Below are 15,319 nucleotides of genomic sequence, written 5' to 3'. Positions count from 1 at the left end.
GCAGATCTGCAGCATTTAAACAGCACTGGGGAATTTAAATTAAAAAAATATAAATCAATAAAACCCACCATCCTTGTTCCTTCAGCATTAACTCCTACTAATCAGATACCCCCCCCCCGGCAGCAGCCAGCCAGACACCAGGTCGGTGAGGACCGAACCCTGGACTTGCAGCACCAAAAGCACACGCCTGTCACTTGAGCTTCGAGGGTAATTCCCAGAGCTGCCTGCCAGTTGCAGGCCTTGCCTTCTTCCCAGCCACTCACGCAGCATCGGGTGGGGAGTGCTGTCCTGTGCGTCTGGAACCCACCTCCACTGCGGATCCCTGGCGTCCAGTCACTGCCTCTGGTCCCTGCGGGGCTCGCCGCCTGGAGACACGGGGAGCTGGCTGCAGGCAGTACCCGGACCCTGACGCGCTCTACCTTTCCCTCTCTCTGCAGTGACGATGCCTTGGAACTCTCCATCATGCCCAAAGACGAGGACGTCCTCCAGCTGGTGAGCCTTTTGCTGCTGATCTCTCCCGGTGGTGAGCTGGGTGTGCCTCGCCTCGCCCTGCTTTGCCACGCCCGGCACAGAGCCCTTCTCCTTTCCTGGTGGGTAGGAGCTGACACAGGGCCCCTAGCTCAGCATTCTTCGGGCAGTGGGGCTGAGCACTGCCGCTGTCCAGGGTACCGGAGCAGGTGACAGTCCGGGGAGAGATGGCTTAACTCAGGGATGTGGGCCACATGGGCAACTTGTCAGGTGCACCTGAGTCACTCTCATCTTACCTCTGTGTGCCCCGTTGCATGCTGGGACTTGTAGTCTGCACTGGGACGCATCCAGTTCTGAAAAGCAAGGGGCCATGTGCTGTGCAGTAGCAGCTTTTCGGGCTGCACGCTGGCCTAGCCCGGCTTAAGCCTTAGCTAGCCGGCATTCTGCAAGGCTGCCAGGCACACGTCATGCCCAAGAGGGTGCGTGTGGCCTCCTAGGGGCTGATAGGACAGTGGGAGGCTGAGGGCTGCCAGATCAGCGTGAGGAGGCTGATTGCAGCGGGAGGGTTATCTGGGCAAACCTGACATCGGGGCCTTGTTCCAGCAGATTAGCAGCGGCCATCTGTGCGAGTGGTGTTAACTGTGGTACTTGAAATCCCTCGTGCCTGAGCCCCTCCCTCGACTGGGGGTGAGGCTGGTGGAATATGGAGAGGGGGTTGGGTTCCCTTTAACAGCCCCCCAACGGAATCTTGTTTTCTTGGGGCCCCATGCATTAGCAGTTTGGGTGGTGTGTTCTGAATTCAAGGCTGGTTGGGGGTTTGCCAGCTCTGAATGCTGCTGGCCTATTCACCTCAACCCTGTTTGAAATCCATTCCTGTCTCCTGCCTTGGGCTGACTGGCCACCTCCTCTTGCTGCAGCTACAAACATCCACCGCACTGGGAGAGTGGGGAGGGGTGGAACGAGGGAGGGTCACCCGGGGTGGGGGTGCAGCGTGCAAGGAGGGAGATGGAATAAAGCCGACCCTGGTTGTAAGTGACAGATCATTGAGTGTTGGGCTGGAGTCGGTCACCGTGACGTGGCTGTTGCGGGGTGGGATGGAAGTAGGACCAGTCCAGATCACCCCACAGAGAAGAGGCACGTCTGGCAGTGCAGGGAATGAGCTGGGGGTGGGTGGGGGGTGAGGGGCAGCTTGTCCAGAGATGTGGTGGCTTCACCATCACCCCGAGTCCCTCCGTGAAGATGGGGGACGTTTGTGGGAGACACGCTCTAGTGCTGCCTGCGGGTGGCTGGGCTGGGTGTCGGAATCTCTGGGCGACTTCCATGGCCAGTGGGATATGGCAGGTCGGACTAGATGCTCCCAGCAGCCTGCAGTTCTGTTGTCCGGACGGCTGGGGTGATCTGTGTTAAAGGAGCGGAGCTAGCCCTGGGAGAGCCGGGGAGGTGCTCCGTCCCTCAAGGAATGGAGGAGGGACACACAGTCATCTGAGCCCACTGACCCCATGGCCTGGTGTGCGGCGTCTGCTGCTGCCAGGGCATGACTCAGCATCAGGCCATTGAGGCATGATTGACACAGGACCCTCCCCCTCTTCCCCACTCTTGGATGCTGGCTACGGGGTGGGGAGAGTTTGTCTCCTTGGGCAAGAAAGATCCTCAGTTCTGTCCCCATCCCTTGGCAGCTTGGGTGTCAGCAGTACGCCGGGGGGGGTGGGGAGGGCAGAGCTTTTGTGATCCACCTGCCCTGAGGCCATACAGAGCGAGGGGAAGCCCAAATGTACCCAGGGCCTGCATGAGAGCCCCTCCCAGAGCCACTCCCAGGGCCCCGCAGAGACCCAGGCTACTCTAGAGCCCCAAGCTGAGGATTCCCAGTGCGTCTGCAGCAATGGGATAGATTCATCCCTTGGGTAATGGCAGGGAAGTCCCTGGGTTCCAAACGCTCTGGCTTCAGGGCCTTTGCAACCACTAGCCACTGGGGTCAGGAAGGAACAGCTCCCCTGGGCAGGTTTGGGGTTAGTGTCTAATTGCCTGGTTTTTGTTGTCATGTATATCACAGTAGTGCCAACAGAGATCAGGGCCCCATTGTGCTGGGGGCTGCCCAGACGCATAGTATGAGACAGTCCCTGCCCCGAAGAGCTTACAGTCGAAATAGACAAAGGGTGGGAGGGGAAACTGAGGCACCAAGCAGGGGCCTGGCATGCCCAGGGTCACCCGGCAGGTCAATGGCAGAGCGGGGAATTGGAGCCCTTCAGCACCTTCCTCTGATACATCTGGGGCTGACCTCTGGCAGGCTCAGGGTTCCAGCCTAGCTGGGCCGTGGCTGTGATCAGGCAGGGCACATCCTCTTGAGTTACACCGGGGATGAATTTGGCCCAGCTCTCCTCGGCCAGGGCACTGGCCTGTGGGTGTGTTTGGAGCAAATGGTTTTTGAACAAGGGCAGTGCAGTTTCGTGTGTCTGCCTGCCTGCATCTGTCTTTCTGTGCGTGGGATGCAGCCGACCTTCCTGGAAGAGGGCCACGGAGGAGACCCAGGAGGTGCGAAAGGAGCTGTATGCCATGGGCCAGCTTTGTTTCCCGGCTCGGATTCTAAAGGAACCTTTGTGTGGGTTTCCCCATCCCGGTGCATTCCTGCGGTGTGCGGCTCGGGCAGCCAATGGCAGGCCTCAGCCAGGAGCTCCCTGCAGCTTGGGGGCGGCCTCTCCTCCCTCCCGCCTCAGGACGTCCCAGTCGCAAAATCCCCAAACAACTTAAAAGGAAAAATTGAGAAGGAAATGTTAGTCTGGGCCAGGGCTGTGCCCGGGGAGCAGTGAGGGAGTGGCCAGCCGAGGGAGAAGGCTGCTGGATCGAGGGATCGTAAAGAGCTCTGTGCTGCCGATGCCTGTGATATACATGGGATCCCAGTAGTTGGTGCGTATTATATTATTGTTCGATCGTCTATCTTATTCGGATTGAACGTGTTTACCACGATAGTGCCTGAGCCCACCGAGAACAGGGCCCCATTGTGCCAGGCGCTGTACGAGCTTAGCATAAGAGACGGTGTCTGTAGAGAGAAACGCCGGCGGGGGGCTCCTGTGATGACTCCTTTTATTCCAGTGCAGAGGAAACCCCTCAAAGCTGAGCCGGCTACTCGTAAAGGCGAGTGTTTAACTCTCTGGCTGTAGCTTGAGCAGGTTAAAAACGGGGTTGGGGGCCTTCAGTAGGTGGAACAGTCTGGGAAGGAAGCCCAGGGCTCTGGCCGCCCCTTTAGGCGAGCGTGTCGGAGCTCCGCACCACTCCGCTCCTTTTTTGGAGCAGAAAGAGCTGGTTTGTCATTGCCCAGAAATGCAGCCTTCCCGAAAACAGGATTCCGGGACAGTGGGGGGCTGAGAGCAGCCAGGGGCACTGCTCCCTCCCTTGGCCTCTCAAGGACTGAGTGACGAGGCAGGAAGGACCCTGGGGTTCGGGCCCCAGCACGCGTCCAGAAAGAGGAAGCTTTGGGAGGGGGGCTGTTTCCCTCCCCTCTCTCTGGTTCTTGGGGTGTCAGAATCGGAGCAGATTCCAGGGGTAGGGCCGTTTGGGGACAATGCAGTGGGGTGGCTGGAGCTGCTTCCCTTTGGAGAGCTGCTGTCTGGCTCCGGTGGCTGGGGAGCCGTGGCCACTCAGGGGCCTGTGTGGGCAGTCTCTGTGTCCAGAAGTGCCATGGACAGCAAGCTGTCAGTGTGGTAACTTCACTGGAAACCCTTGCCTTCGCTCTCCCCTGGCTGATTTCCAGCTCTGACTGCGCTTGGGCTCCTTAAATCTACCAGGCGGTTTCCACTGCAGCATCACTTTTGCTCCAGAATGATTCTTGTGGCTTTGCTGTGCCGTGTTGACAGGCTGCTGCCTTCCACCCCAGAGGCAGCTGCGTTCCAGGTGAAGCCCTGCCCTGCCTGCGATCCGCTTGTGATCTGTTCGTCTGGAGAAAGGAGGCTGCAGTGCGGCTCTTATCGTCGCTTAGTCGTTAACCCTTTCACTCTGGGAACCAACCTCAGGCCCAAGGGTGAGAACACCAGGCACGTTAGAAATGCCCCAGCTGGTGCAGGGGGTTAAAGGATGTTGCATGAACGAATCCTGGCTGGGAGCTAGGGGCCAGGCTAGAGAGCACTACACCGAACCCGGCCTCAGCATGCGGGCCCAGCCATGCTCACCAAGTTATCTGGGTCTCTCTGCTTAGCAGGGGATTCTTGCTTTACAGGACGCCTCTTCTTGTCCAGGTCATTGCTTGACTCTTTGGCATGTCCCACTGGGTGTGGCCTGCAGCAGCAAGGGTCCTGGGTAACTCCAGCCCGAAGCTTCCCAGCGTGGTATCCAGCAGGGTGTCGTGTGTGTGTGTTGTGTATGTAGGCAATGCCCCACGTTTCCCTTGTGTCCCCCGTCCTCCCGTCTGGTCTTACCTGATGGTCTGCTGGGAAGCATCGTGGTGTGGTGTCCGGCAGAGCGGCCTCTGTGTGTCCCCCGCTCAAGTTCTTACTCTGTGCCCATCACCATGGGACGTGGGCACCTGCCAGGAAGCCACCTGGCACCTGTCACACATGGGTCTTCTCCTTCTTCCTCGTCCTGCAGGGTGGATTTCTCTGGGGCAGGGGAGTTCCGGCTGCTGGGCTCTGTGTTTCTGTTAGCCAAGGGAGGTCCAGCAGTTATGCCTGGCATTTGGCGTGGAGAGTGTTCTTAGACCTCACCGGCGTTCGCTGCGCTTTCGCCTTGGGCCGAGGTTCCTCGTCCCGGAATTCTTATCCTGCGTCCCTCTGGGGCAGCCCTTCTCCCTTCCTCGCGCTCCCCGTCTGTGACACGGGGCGGACAATAGAGGCTGGCCCCAGGTTGTACTCAGGACGTGCCCTTGATGACGTTTTGGGGTGATCTGTTGGGGTTGCCTAGTCAGAGCCACATCTGGTGTAGGTTACAATAATACTTAGTGTCGTTATCTAGAGCCTTGTGCTGGAGGGTCTCAGGGTTTTTTCCAAAGGTGGGCAGGTTTAGCCCCATTTTGCAGGTGAGGAAACTGAGGTCCAGAGAAGGGAAGTGACTTGCCCAAACGTACTTAGTGCATCAGTTGCAGGGCTGGGCTGAGAACCCCCATGTCCGGACGCCCAGTCATTTGCTTTAACCACTGGGTAGCGCTTTCTCTGCTCACACAAAGGCTGTAGAAGGCAGTTTTGTAAAGAGGTGCAGTTTACGCTCGGTCTGCAGCTGGGCATGTTAGTTCATAAATGCCTGCAAGAGATGAGAAGGAAAACCCTGGCGCTCCGTCCAGCTCAGCACGTCATGGAGTATTTTAAGGAGAGGGAACCGGAGACCATGTGACGCCAGCATAGCTGGGAGCACAGCACATGAGCAGGGGAGAGCAATGCAGCTGGCAGTGACTGGAGTGTGTTAGTCACTTTCCACCCCAGGAGAAAACGCGTCTGGAAATGTTTGACATCTGCACAGCAGGGAGGATTTCGGGCGGCCCTTTCCCAGGCTGAGCGAGGCTCTGGGCTGAGATGGTCACTGATGATTTCAGGAGCAGCAGTTCTGAGAGGCTCAGCTTTAGAGACCTGGTTTTTCACAATGTGCTGAGCCCGAGCCCCTGCCCCTGAAAATCAGCTCCCTTTCCCATGTCTCACAGGGAGCCCCTCGAAATCACTTGGCCGCAGCCCCAGTGGACTTAGGCTCCAGGTGGGCACGCTTGGCACGCCCTGCAGATCAGGCCCTAAGTGGGCATTAGCCCCCCATCCCCCTGGTGCCGTGATGGCACGCCCCCCTCCCCCCTCCCCACAGCGCTGAGTGCTCCTCCAGCAGGAGCCCCTAGTTCTGCTCACGCTGCGCGTTGCCAGCCCTGCCCTAGAAGGGGGATGCGATCTGTCCTGCCAGAGGGACGTGCCAAGCGAGTGGCGCCGCAGTCATCACACAGCTTGGTGTCACTGGTGGCCTCACCTCAGCTGTCTCCCTGAGTCTTTATCCCTGAAGGGCCCAGCAGTGCCCATCCCAGCTGGATTCATAAGCTCAAGTGCCTCACAGTCGCAGGAGGCCGGTGCTTGGTCTCTGCCCTGTTTGTACCCTGTGATCATCTGAGTCAAGCATGGGGGGCCTGGGAGATCCCAGAGCTGAGTGCCTCTTCGCACTCAGCCTCCCATGGCCTTGGTGCATCAGTGGTGTCCTTGTTCTGAATGACAGCGCCATGGGGCTCAGGTTTCGTCCTGTCCTGGTTCAGTTGTCCCGTGTGGGCTCAGCTGTGCCACTGTCCTGGTGTTACCCCCATCCCATCGAGTTTATTGGTCGGCTCCCAGGAACCCGGGCCGTGTTGATGGGGTGGCGGGCCTGGGATGGGTGTTGGGAGGATGCCTGGTGGTGCCAATGTCTCTTGGGCCAGGACACCGGCTGCCCTGACTCCTCTCCTCTCTCTCCTTTTCAGGCCTATTCTCAGGATGCCTACTTGAAGGGCAATGAACCCTACTCTGGGGGAGCCCAGAGCATCCCAGAGCCACCTCCCATCTGTTACCCTCGGAAGACCTACCCGTTCCAGTCCAGGGCTCCCAGCTGGGAGGCGATGGTAGCCGAGCCTTTGCAGGGACAGCAGGCGGACGGCAGATCCTACCGGCCTGTTCCTTCAGGCCCATCTTCCCCCCTGAACAGTGCGGCGCTTGGCAGCCCCATGCCCGGCACGTGGAACGAAGCCAGAAGCAACACTGCTCAGGAATTCGGCAGCACCCATTCCAGCCCGGCGCACCGCACAGAGGAGATCCAGTATGGAATCACCCAGCCGAGGCCCAGGATGCCCATCGCAAGGCCGGTCCCAGCCCCCGGCTCCTTCTCACGCATCTCCAACTCCAGCTTCGCAGGTCCCCTTGCTTCTTCCTTACCAGAGAGGTACGGCGTCCCAACTTCTTCCTCCATGGCCAGCCAGGCCTGCTACAGGGTCCCCAGGCACCTCCCAGACCATCGGACTCCCTGCGGTTTCAAGGATGGCCGGGATGTTAGCATGGGGCCTGGCGGCCCAGGCCGTCCCTCCTGGGAGTATCTGAGTGGCCCCAAGGCCATCAGCCAGCTGGAGTGCCAGCAGGCGCTCTCCAATTGGCTGTCCAGCCAGGTGCCTCGCCGGAGCGCCTCGGAAGAGCGGAGGTACGCCATGCCGCCCCGGTACCGCAGCATCTCTCAGGACCGCCTGGGAGACACCCCAGCCTCCAGAGGCTGGCCCCACAGTGCCTCGCAAGACACCTTGCTCCAGCCCAGCCACGACAGCTGGGGCTACCGGGCCCGGTCCGACAACTCCCTGGGGAGGTACGGACGCTCCATGGAGGCGCTGGAGCAGAGCGCCCTGGTCTCGCCGCGCTTGGACGAGGGCACGTGGCTGCCGGAGAAGTTCTATAGGCCGGGCCCTGGGCAAGTTGCCCAAGCTCAGCCTAGCCAGCCAAGTTCGTGCGCCCCCCCCTGCTCCTCTAGAGAGCCTCACCCCACCCATGTGCAGAAACATCCTTCCCAGCCCAACCTGCAGAGCATCGATGACTCGGGGTACATCGGGTATAGGAGCTATAGCCCCTCCTTCCAGCGCAGGACTGGCCTACTCCACGCGCTCTCCTTCAGGGACCCTATCTTTGGTGGCCTTCCAGTGTTCAATATATCGCAAAGGCAAGGAACCCAACCAGCATCTTACCCGGACAGGTTCCCGTCACTGCCAGCTGCTGCCCCCCCTGGCCCGGACCCCCTGCCAGGCAGTGGGCCCGAGATCCCCAAGGACCAAAGAACCCCCAGCCAAGACAGTGGCGCCAGGTCTCTCCAGCTGCCTCAGCCTGAGGTGGAGGAGAGGAAAGAGGAAGTGGTCCTCAGGCAGAAGCCCCCCACGGGCCGCAAGGCGCCGGCCCCCGCCAGGCAGATGAACTTCATCTTCCCCGACCACATGAAGGAAACGGACATTTGTGACCCGCCGCTGAGCTGCAAAGGGGACAAGCCAGCGGTGGAGCGGCCTGCCCGGCGGGTGGCACCGTTGGCGGTGCCAGAGGATTCCCTGGCATCCATTCCATTTATAGGTGAGGGGGGAGTGTGTTTGTGTGGGGGGTGCCTTCAACCAGAGCACAAGGCGGTGGGGGTCTCACAGCTGTGTATCGAACCAGGGAGCATTTTGCCTCTGAAAGCCCAGGCCCAGGGTGGGAAGCAGCCTCGGTTGCAGGGTAATGGATGCTTCGGAGCGGGCGTCACCTGCTGGTAATGATGTGTCCCCGCTGGGTCTGACCCGCAGAGGGTAAATGGCAGCTGGTGCACAGGCAGATGCGACTGTAGGCGGGGCAGGTGCAAATGGTCACAGTGAAGCCAGGTGCAGCCACCTGCTTGGATGAGTGTGCCTGGTTTGGAGAAGCCAACCCACCAGGGATGTGCTAGGTGGTCCCACAGATCAGGAGAGCAAAGGGCCAGGTGAAGAAGGGTGGTAGGGGTCCGGATAGGCCATTGCCCTGGTCTCGTGGTAGCCCACTGTGGTCATCCAGACAGTCACATAAGGTCCAAACAAATCTTGCCATTGCAGGCAGTGAAGCACAGGGGGGCATGGGCAGGAAGCATCCAGCCTGGGATAGGGAGAAGGGGTCTCCAATCTGTCCAGTGCTGGAAGGGTCAGGGATGCCCAGGAAGGAGCCTTCTGGTCAGGGGGCCTGGCCGCTGGGATCCCATGACTGCTGTTGTCTCTGTGTGCAGCGTGGAGCCTGGGACCGTCCCCATATCTGCCTTAAAGCTGGGCACTGGCCTCGGATGCCTGAGCAGCCCATCGAGGTGGCCTCTGATTGTCCCATTGCCCCTTCCACATGCTGTTAGACTCGGCATACCAGTGGCATACCCCCAGAGCCCTGCAGCTGGAGCTGCTTGCAGGGGCTTGGTAGGATCTGGCCTTATGTGCTGTCCGTGAAAGGTGCCTGCCTGGCGACCCCTGTGGCTGAATTCCATCAGTTGGCTGCCAGAGAGGCAGGGGGGCGGGCACTGCCCTGAACGTGCCACTCCTCCAACATGGAGAGTCCTGCCTTTCCGGGTGCCACGGACCTGGGCTGAGCCCCTGCAACACACTTTGCTCTCTGGCTGTGCTAGATTCAGACTAGCTAACGAGAGGCCAAATGCTTCGTCTCCCGTTTCTGGTCTCCTGTGCCATCCGATCCCTCTGCGCATTACTGGGAGGGGGCTGGCCACAGGATCTCCACCCTCCAAATTCCTTCTTGCCTGGACAGGGCAGGGATGTGGTTAGCGAGGTTGCTGCAGCCGTCCCCGCCTGCCCAGCGCTGGCCTCCGTCAGCAGGGCAGGCCCGGCTTCCCAGGAGTATGTCTCTCCAGTCCGGGCTTGGCAGAAAGCCTTGGCAAGGCCTGCCAGTGTGCCATGTGCTCAGTGCCCAGGAACTCCCCCAGCCAAAAGGCACCAGGAGACAGGAGAGGACCAGAGACCAGCTCTGCGGGGGCGGGGGGGCTGCTGGGCTCCCTGGGGAGGCACCATCCCCCATGCCTGAGTTGCTCTTCAGCAGCGGTGGCTGCCTGGTCCCTTGCTGCCCCTTGGGAGGTCACAGTGAGGGGGCTCCGACTTGCCTGGTACCCCCCCTTTCCACCGAAAGCTGCCACACTTGTAGTGAGGGGGGTCTCCTGCCAGGCCGTCCTTTGGCAGAGCCCCAGCCGAGAGCTGGACACAGTCGCGGAGAGACGGCCCTGGCCCTGGCCACAAGGAACACACAAGTCAGACTAAGGGCAGGAGCAAACAGAAGCACAGAGGAGGGAAGGGACCTGGCCAGCGTCACCCAGCAGACCCCGACTCCCAGTCCAGGGCCCTGCTGCTGACTGTGCTGTTTCCCCGACGCTGGTCCAGCTGCAGCCAGACCAGACACGGCCGCTTGGGGGTTTCAGGACGGGGGGAGGTAGAGACTCCGGGGAACCTGCAGACCCTGCCACCTTGGTGTGTCTCCTGAGCTGGGCAGGCCCAGCTGCTCGCGTGGCTCGCTGGCATCTCCGTGTCAGCCCAGCAGCTGGTCTCTCCTGAGCACGGGTCCCGGGGAAAGGGATTGATTCTCCTCTGCCTGCCCTGCAGCCACTTTGTCCCCCGGCTTTCCTGTGGGGCCCAAGATAAAACCTGCCTGGGGTTCCATCCAGTGAGACCCCATGGTTGGGCAGCTCTGGCCCTGCCAGCCTCTCTCCGCTCACTGGGCCCCACGCTCCCCTTCGAGGGACGTCTTGGCCTTTCTCCCTGGCACATGCCATCTCCTCATACCCGGGAGAGACCACGGCACAATGGAAGTCTTACTCTGCTGCCTGCGACGTGCCCAGCCTGGCACTGTGGGACCGTTGTCCTCCATGCATTCCTCACAAGCCTGGCTATTGTTTGTGCACCCGGCCCTGCCCGCCTTTGTCCCGCTGGCCACCTTGCCTGGGGGAAGCAGCAGCATGGGGCTGCCCTGGCGCACACAGTCCGCTTTGTTGGCAGTGGAGCAGGTGCATCGAGGCAGGGCCCTCTCCCTCCTCCTCATTCCACATGCAGCCCCTCCCACTAGTTCCCATCCCCCTGCCCCGCTCCAGCGAAGAGCAGCTGTGTGTACCTAGAACATGGCATCAAGACCTGCCTGCACCTCCGCAACAGGGTATCGGTGCACCCCTGGCACGGGCGCTGCCGCCTGGGCTCTGTGCCTCAGCCCCAGCGAGCGGTCCTCTGGCCTGCAGCTTTCGGGGCAGCAGGGCTCCTCGGAGGTGGAGGGCAGGGCTGGTTTCTCTGACACCAGCGGCCATGGGGGATGACCGGTTTGCCTGGGGAGGCAGCCCTAGGTTTGGAGGGGCAGGGGCTGCTCACTGACTTTCTTGACCCACTGGGCTGTTCCTTCCTGGGAGGGGTAAAGAAGGGGTTGGGGACGGCCTCTTGCGTGCCTGCTGCTGAGCCTGCCCTGGGCACTGGCGCTGCCCCACGGGGAAGGGCCCTGGCAGAGGATCCAGAAGCCAGGAGTTCCCTGGCACTCTGGTCCTGGGCTGCTCACTGCAGGGGGTGCTGGCGGAGCCCAGACTGCACAGATCCCAGCCTCGCAGCAGGAGGCACTCTGGGGGCTGGTGCCAGAGGGCAGGGGGAGGGTACCCCAGTGGGAGGCGCTGGGCGGGAGACCCCAGCCTTTCCCGCATGGGTCTCTGGCTGGCTAGCTGCTCTCTTCAGTCCCCCTGCGGTTCCTTTGGTTCACGGTGCCCCCCACTCTTCCAGACGAGCCGACGAGCCCCAGCATCGACCTGAAGGCAAAGCACATCCCCGCCTCCTCCGTCGTCTCCAGTGCCGTGAACTCTGCCCCCGCCATCACCGGCAGCCCCTCCTCACCCACCTTCACCTTCGCCATCAGCCGCCATTACTCCCAGGACTGCAGTAAGTACCCGCCCCTCCCGCTGGGGCAGGGACACCCTCGGGGGCAGCCGCTGACCGGTACCAGGCAGGGCTTCAGGGCGGAGAGTGGCCTGTGCCTTGAGCAGCCAGGAGCCAGAGTGCAGAACGAGAGAGAAGTAGGGAACGGCCCCAACTTCCAGAGGGGGGACGTCATGAGTCGGCGGAGGAAGGGAAATGCAGGGTGAACATGGGGGGAAGCCCTCAGGGTCCTGCTGGGCCGTGGTGGAGCCTCCCCAGGGAAGGAGCTGGGATCCCCGTCGCTTATGTCCTGGGAAATGAGGTGTATGCAGAGTACCTGACAGTCTGCTGTAGGGGATGATCCTGGACCCACTGAGGGGAGCTGGGCCAGACGAGCCAGGTAGGAAAGGGCCTTGCCCCAAGGGGGAGCCCTTGGCCTGATGGGGAGAAATGGGCTACGTAAATCAGGCAGCCGGGAGTGTGTGTCAGCCATGAGGGGCTCCAGTAAATTGCTGCCTGGAGTAGCCCGCAAAGCTGTGGGCCCTGCTGGGGTATTCTGATCTGGGGTCCTGCTGCATTCTGGGACATGGCATACGTTGTCTCCCTGCATTCCTGGCTTGCTCGCACGTATTCCAGACAGAGACGCTGCTGCACAGAGGTTAAATGACTTGCTTGAAGTCATGCAGCAAAACCGTGGCAGAGCCAGGACCCCTGAGCCCTGACTGCCAATCCCCAAGCTCTAACCATTAGGCACATTTCCTCTCAGAGACAGGAATAGAACCCAGGAGTCCTGATCCCCAGTCCTTAGTACTGTGACAAGCCAATCCCGAGGCTGGTAAAGCACCAACTGCCTTGTGAACTGGCTCTTCCTGGGTTTACTGATGGCCCTTTTCTCTTTCCTTTCCCTTTCAGGCAGCATCAAAGCCAGCCGCCGATCCTCCTACCTCCTGGCCATAACAACCGAGCGCTCCAAGTCGTGTGACGATGGTCTGAACACATTTCGTGACGAGGGGAAGATCCTAAGGTAGGGGTGACCTCTTCCCCACCCCATTGCATGCCAGCCAAACAACGGCTTCTTCCCTTCTCGGGGTAGTCCCGACCTGGCATTGCAGCTGCACACGGCAGGGTGTGATCTCCAGCTGCTGGGCATTATAGGACAAGAGACTTCAGTGCCTCCTGAAGTGCCACTATTGGCTGGTCTTGGATTTGACAGGCCAGGAGTGTGATCCATTAGGGCAGGGGGTGGGACACAGCTGATCTGATCCACAAAAGACGTGAGGCTCGATACTGTGTTTGAGAGAGATCAGGAGTTCGCCACGTTACACCATACCCCAGAATCCTTTGTGTTGTTTCGCAGCTAACTTTCCAAAGTGTGGTGGTGTTCACTGCCTGGCCTAAGGCTTGTCCCTAGGAGAGCTGGTGGGTTATAGCTGTGGCCTCGGTCAGTTCACACCCTAGCTGATTTCACAGTAGCATCCCCATGCAGACAAGCCCTAAGCCAGCCTTTGCATTCATGGTCTGAGAGATGTGAGAGGGCACTTTTGAAAATCAGGCCCTAAGTGACTCTGCCAAGGCCCTGCAGTGAGGAAGTAGCAGAGCTAGGTTTAGAACTTGGGACCACATACCTCTGTGTTCCTTTCGCTCGGCCATATTGTCCGTCCTGGAGCAGCTCCGCCAAAGCACGGGGTGTGAACGATGCAAACCAGCCCCTCCGTTTGCTGCTGCCCTCGTGGTTCTCCTGGTGGGGGATTAATGCCCAGCTCACACAAGGTTTGTATATGTGGATCTCAAAGGCCCAATTGCCCCTATCCTCCATCAGAGCCAGAGCTCGAACCCAGGTCTCCTGAGCCCCAGGCCAGAGCCTTCTCCACAGCCCACAAGGAGCCAGTGACTGCTGTGGCTTCATATGAAGAGATGCCCCAGCCACCACGAGAAGGGGCTGGAGCCAGTGGGGCCTGTCCTTGAAATGCCTTTGTGCTCGGGAATGCTTGCCACCCCTCTTGCTCCGGGCTCACGGGCGGCTGCTTTCCTTGCAGGAGGATGCCAAGCCGGGTGCCGAGTCTGCGTATGCTGAGGAGCTTCTTCACAGACGGGGTAGGTGTTCACAGTGAAGAATGGGGTGGGGGTTCTACCTGCTGCTGCAATGATGCCCACCAAGGCTGTGCAGGTACCATGCACCCCCAGCCATGTGGATGCCACCCAAGGGGCCTGGTTCGTGTGAGGGGAGCCGGGGCCTCATATTGGGTGGCTGCTCTTCCTGAGGCAGCTGGGCATTTCTTCCCCGCCTGCCACTCTGCTATTCCGAGTCCCTCCTGAGGCTCGGACAGCCTCCCGCTAGCACAGTACAGTCCTAGCTGTGCTGTTTCGGTCTTGCACCCAGTGCCTCCAGCGGAAAACCGCAGGTTTGTGCATCACCCCCGCACAGCCCAGAGTAATCCATGAACAACAATTTGCACCGATCAGCTTAAGGCAGGTGACACCCGGGATCAATTGGACGGGCTGGCGTAAAACGGGCCAAACAGCACTCACGTCAGGGGAGCTTTCCTTGCTTCCGCCAGCAGAGAGTTTGGCCCAGTGGGTTCTGCCTCCTCTAACGCTCAGGGACGCAGGCTGGACCATGCGCTGCATTTCCCTGCACCTGGCAGAGCCCTTCGCGCCAGTGCGCGTCAGTTCCGCTCGGACATTGACGCCCACCCTGCGCTGGGATAAATGAGGCCTTTGAGGTGTACGGCAGGGGGGCACCTGCTGCCCCACAGCTCACGATTGCATCAGTGGGAGCTGCACGGCCTTATCTCGACTGGGATTTCAGCCCCCAGGTTTGGCTCCTTGGTTTAAACCCCTTATACAGATCCAACTTACTCCAGTGCAGCATGACTTGCATCAGCGCCAGCCTGATTTCAGGCCAGAGTGAGTCAGTTTTGCCACCCCCGTGGAAACTCGGTGTACACGAGGGATTTGCACTGAGGTGGCTGAAATCCTGGTGGAGACAAAACCTGAGAGTTGCCTGGTGTTTGTATAGTTATCACGGTGCTGGGCCTGATCGAGCTGGGAGGCCTGGCTCTCCTATCCCCAATGGGAAGCCACTGCCTGTAATGCCCCGTGGTGTGATTGAGGGGGTAGCACGCCAGAGCTGGAGAGGTGCCCCCCCAGCACCATGCACGCCTGCCTGCCTCTGGATGCCAGGCATGAGTGCAGTACCCGGGAGGGCCATACACCCATCTCTCCGTTCGCCTCTCCCCCTGCAGTCTCTGGACAGCCTCGGAATGTCTGAAGACACGAGATCAAAGAGGCATTCGACCTCCGACCTCTCGGACGTGACTTTCAGCGATGTGAGGAAAGAGGGCTGGCTCCACTACAAACAGATCCTCACCCAAAAGGGGAAGGTACGTGTTCACTGCACAGGAAGCCCAGGCCGGGAGGGGAGTGCTGGGCATGCTTGTACGGAGAAGAACCTCTCTTTGGAGATGTTTATGTGATGTGTCATGTGATCCCCTTCTCCGCCTGAGGATCTCAAGCACTTAATAAACATGAATG

At 60.2% G+C, this 15,319-nt stretch overlaps 1 protein-coding gene across 10 annotated transcripts in view; it reads left to right on the top strand.

Annotated features, from left to right (window-relative positions):
- The window catches only part of ARHGAP23 (Rho GTPase activating protein 23), a 123,498-nt gene that overhangs the window by 84,820 nt on the left and 23,359 nt on the right, over positions 1-15,319 (top strand). For 8 of the 10 annotated variants that reach the window (XM_030541618.1, XM_030541615.1, XM_030541617.1 and 5 more), the window contains exons 6-11: positions 438-492; positions 6,872-8,483; positions 11,654-11,809; positions 12,698-12,809; positions 13,822-13,879; positions 15,031-15,168. In XM_030541618.1, coding sequence (XP_030397478.1) covers positions 438-492; positions 6,872-8,483; positions 11,654-11,809; positions 12,698-12,809; positions 13,822-13,879; positions 15,031-15,168 — 2,131 coding nt within the window. Of the gene's footprint in view, positions 1-437; positions 493-2,967; positions 3,370-3,396; positions 4,481-6,871; positions 8,484-11,653; positions 11,810-12,697; positions 12,810-13,821; positions 13,880-15,030; positions 15,169-15,319 lie in introns of those variants that run through there. The other 2 variants (XM_030541619.1, XM_030541620.1) reach the window with 2 other exon arrangements.

The sequence above is a fragment of the Gopherus evgoodei genome, chromosome 23 (assembly GCF_007399415.2).
Source record: "Gopherus evgoodei ecotype Sinaloan lineage chromosome 23, rGopEvg1_v1.p, whole genome shotgun sequence".
NCBI classification, from domain to species: domain Eukaryota; kingdom Metazoa; phylum Chordata; order Testudines; family Testudinidae; genus Gopherus; species Gopherus evgoodei.
This window is presented reverse-complemented; position numbering and strand designations above follow the sequence as displayed.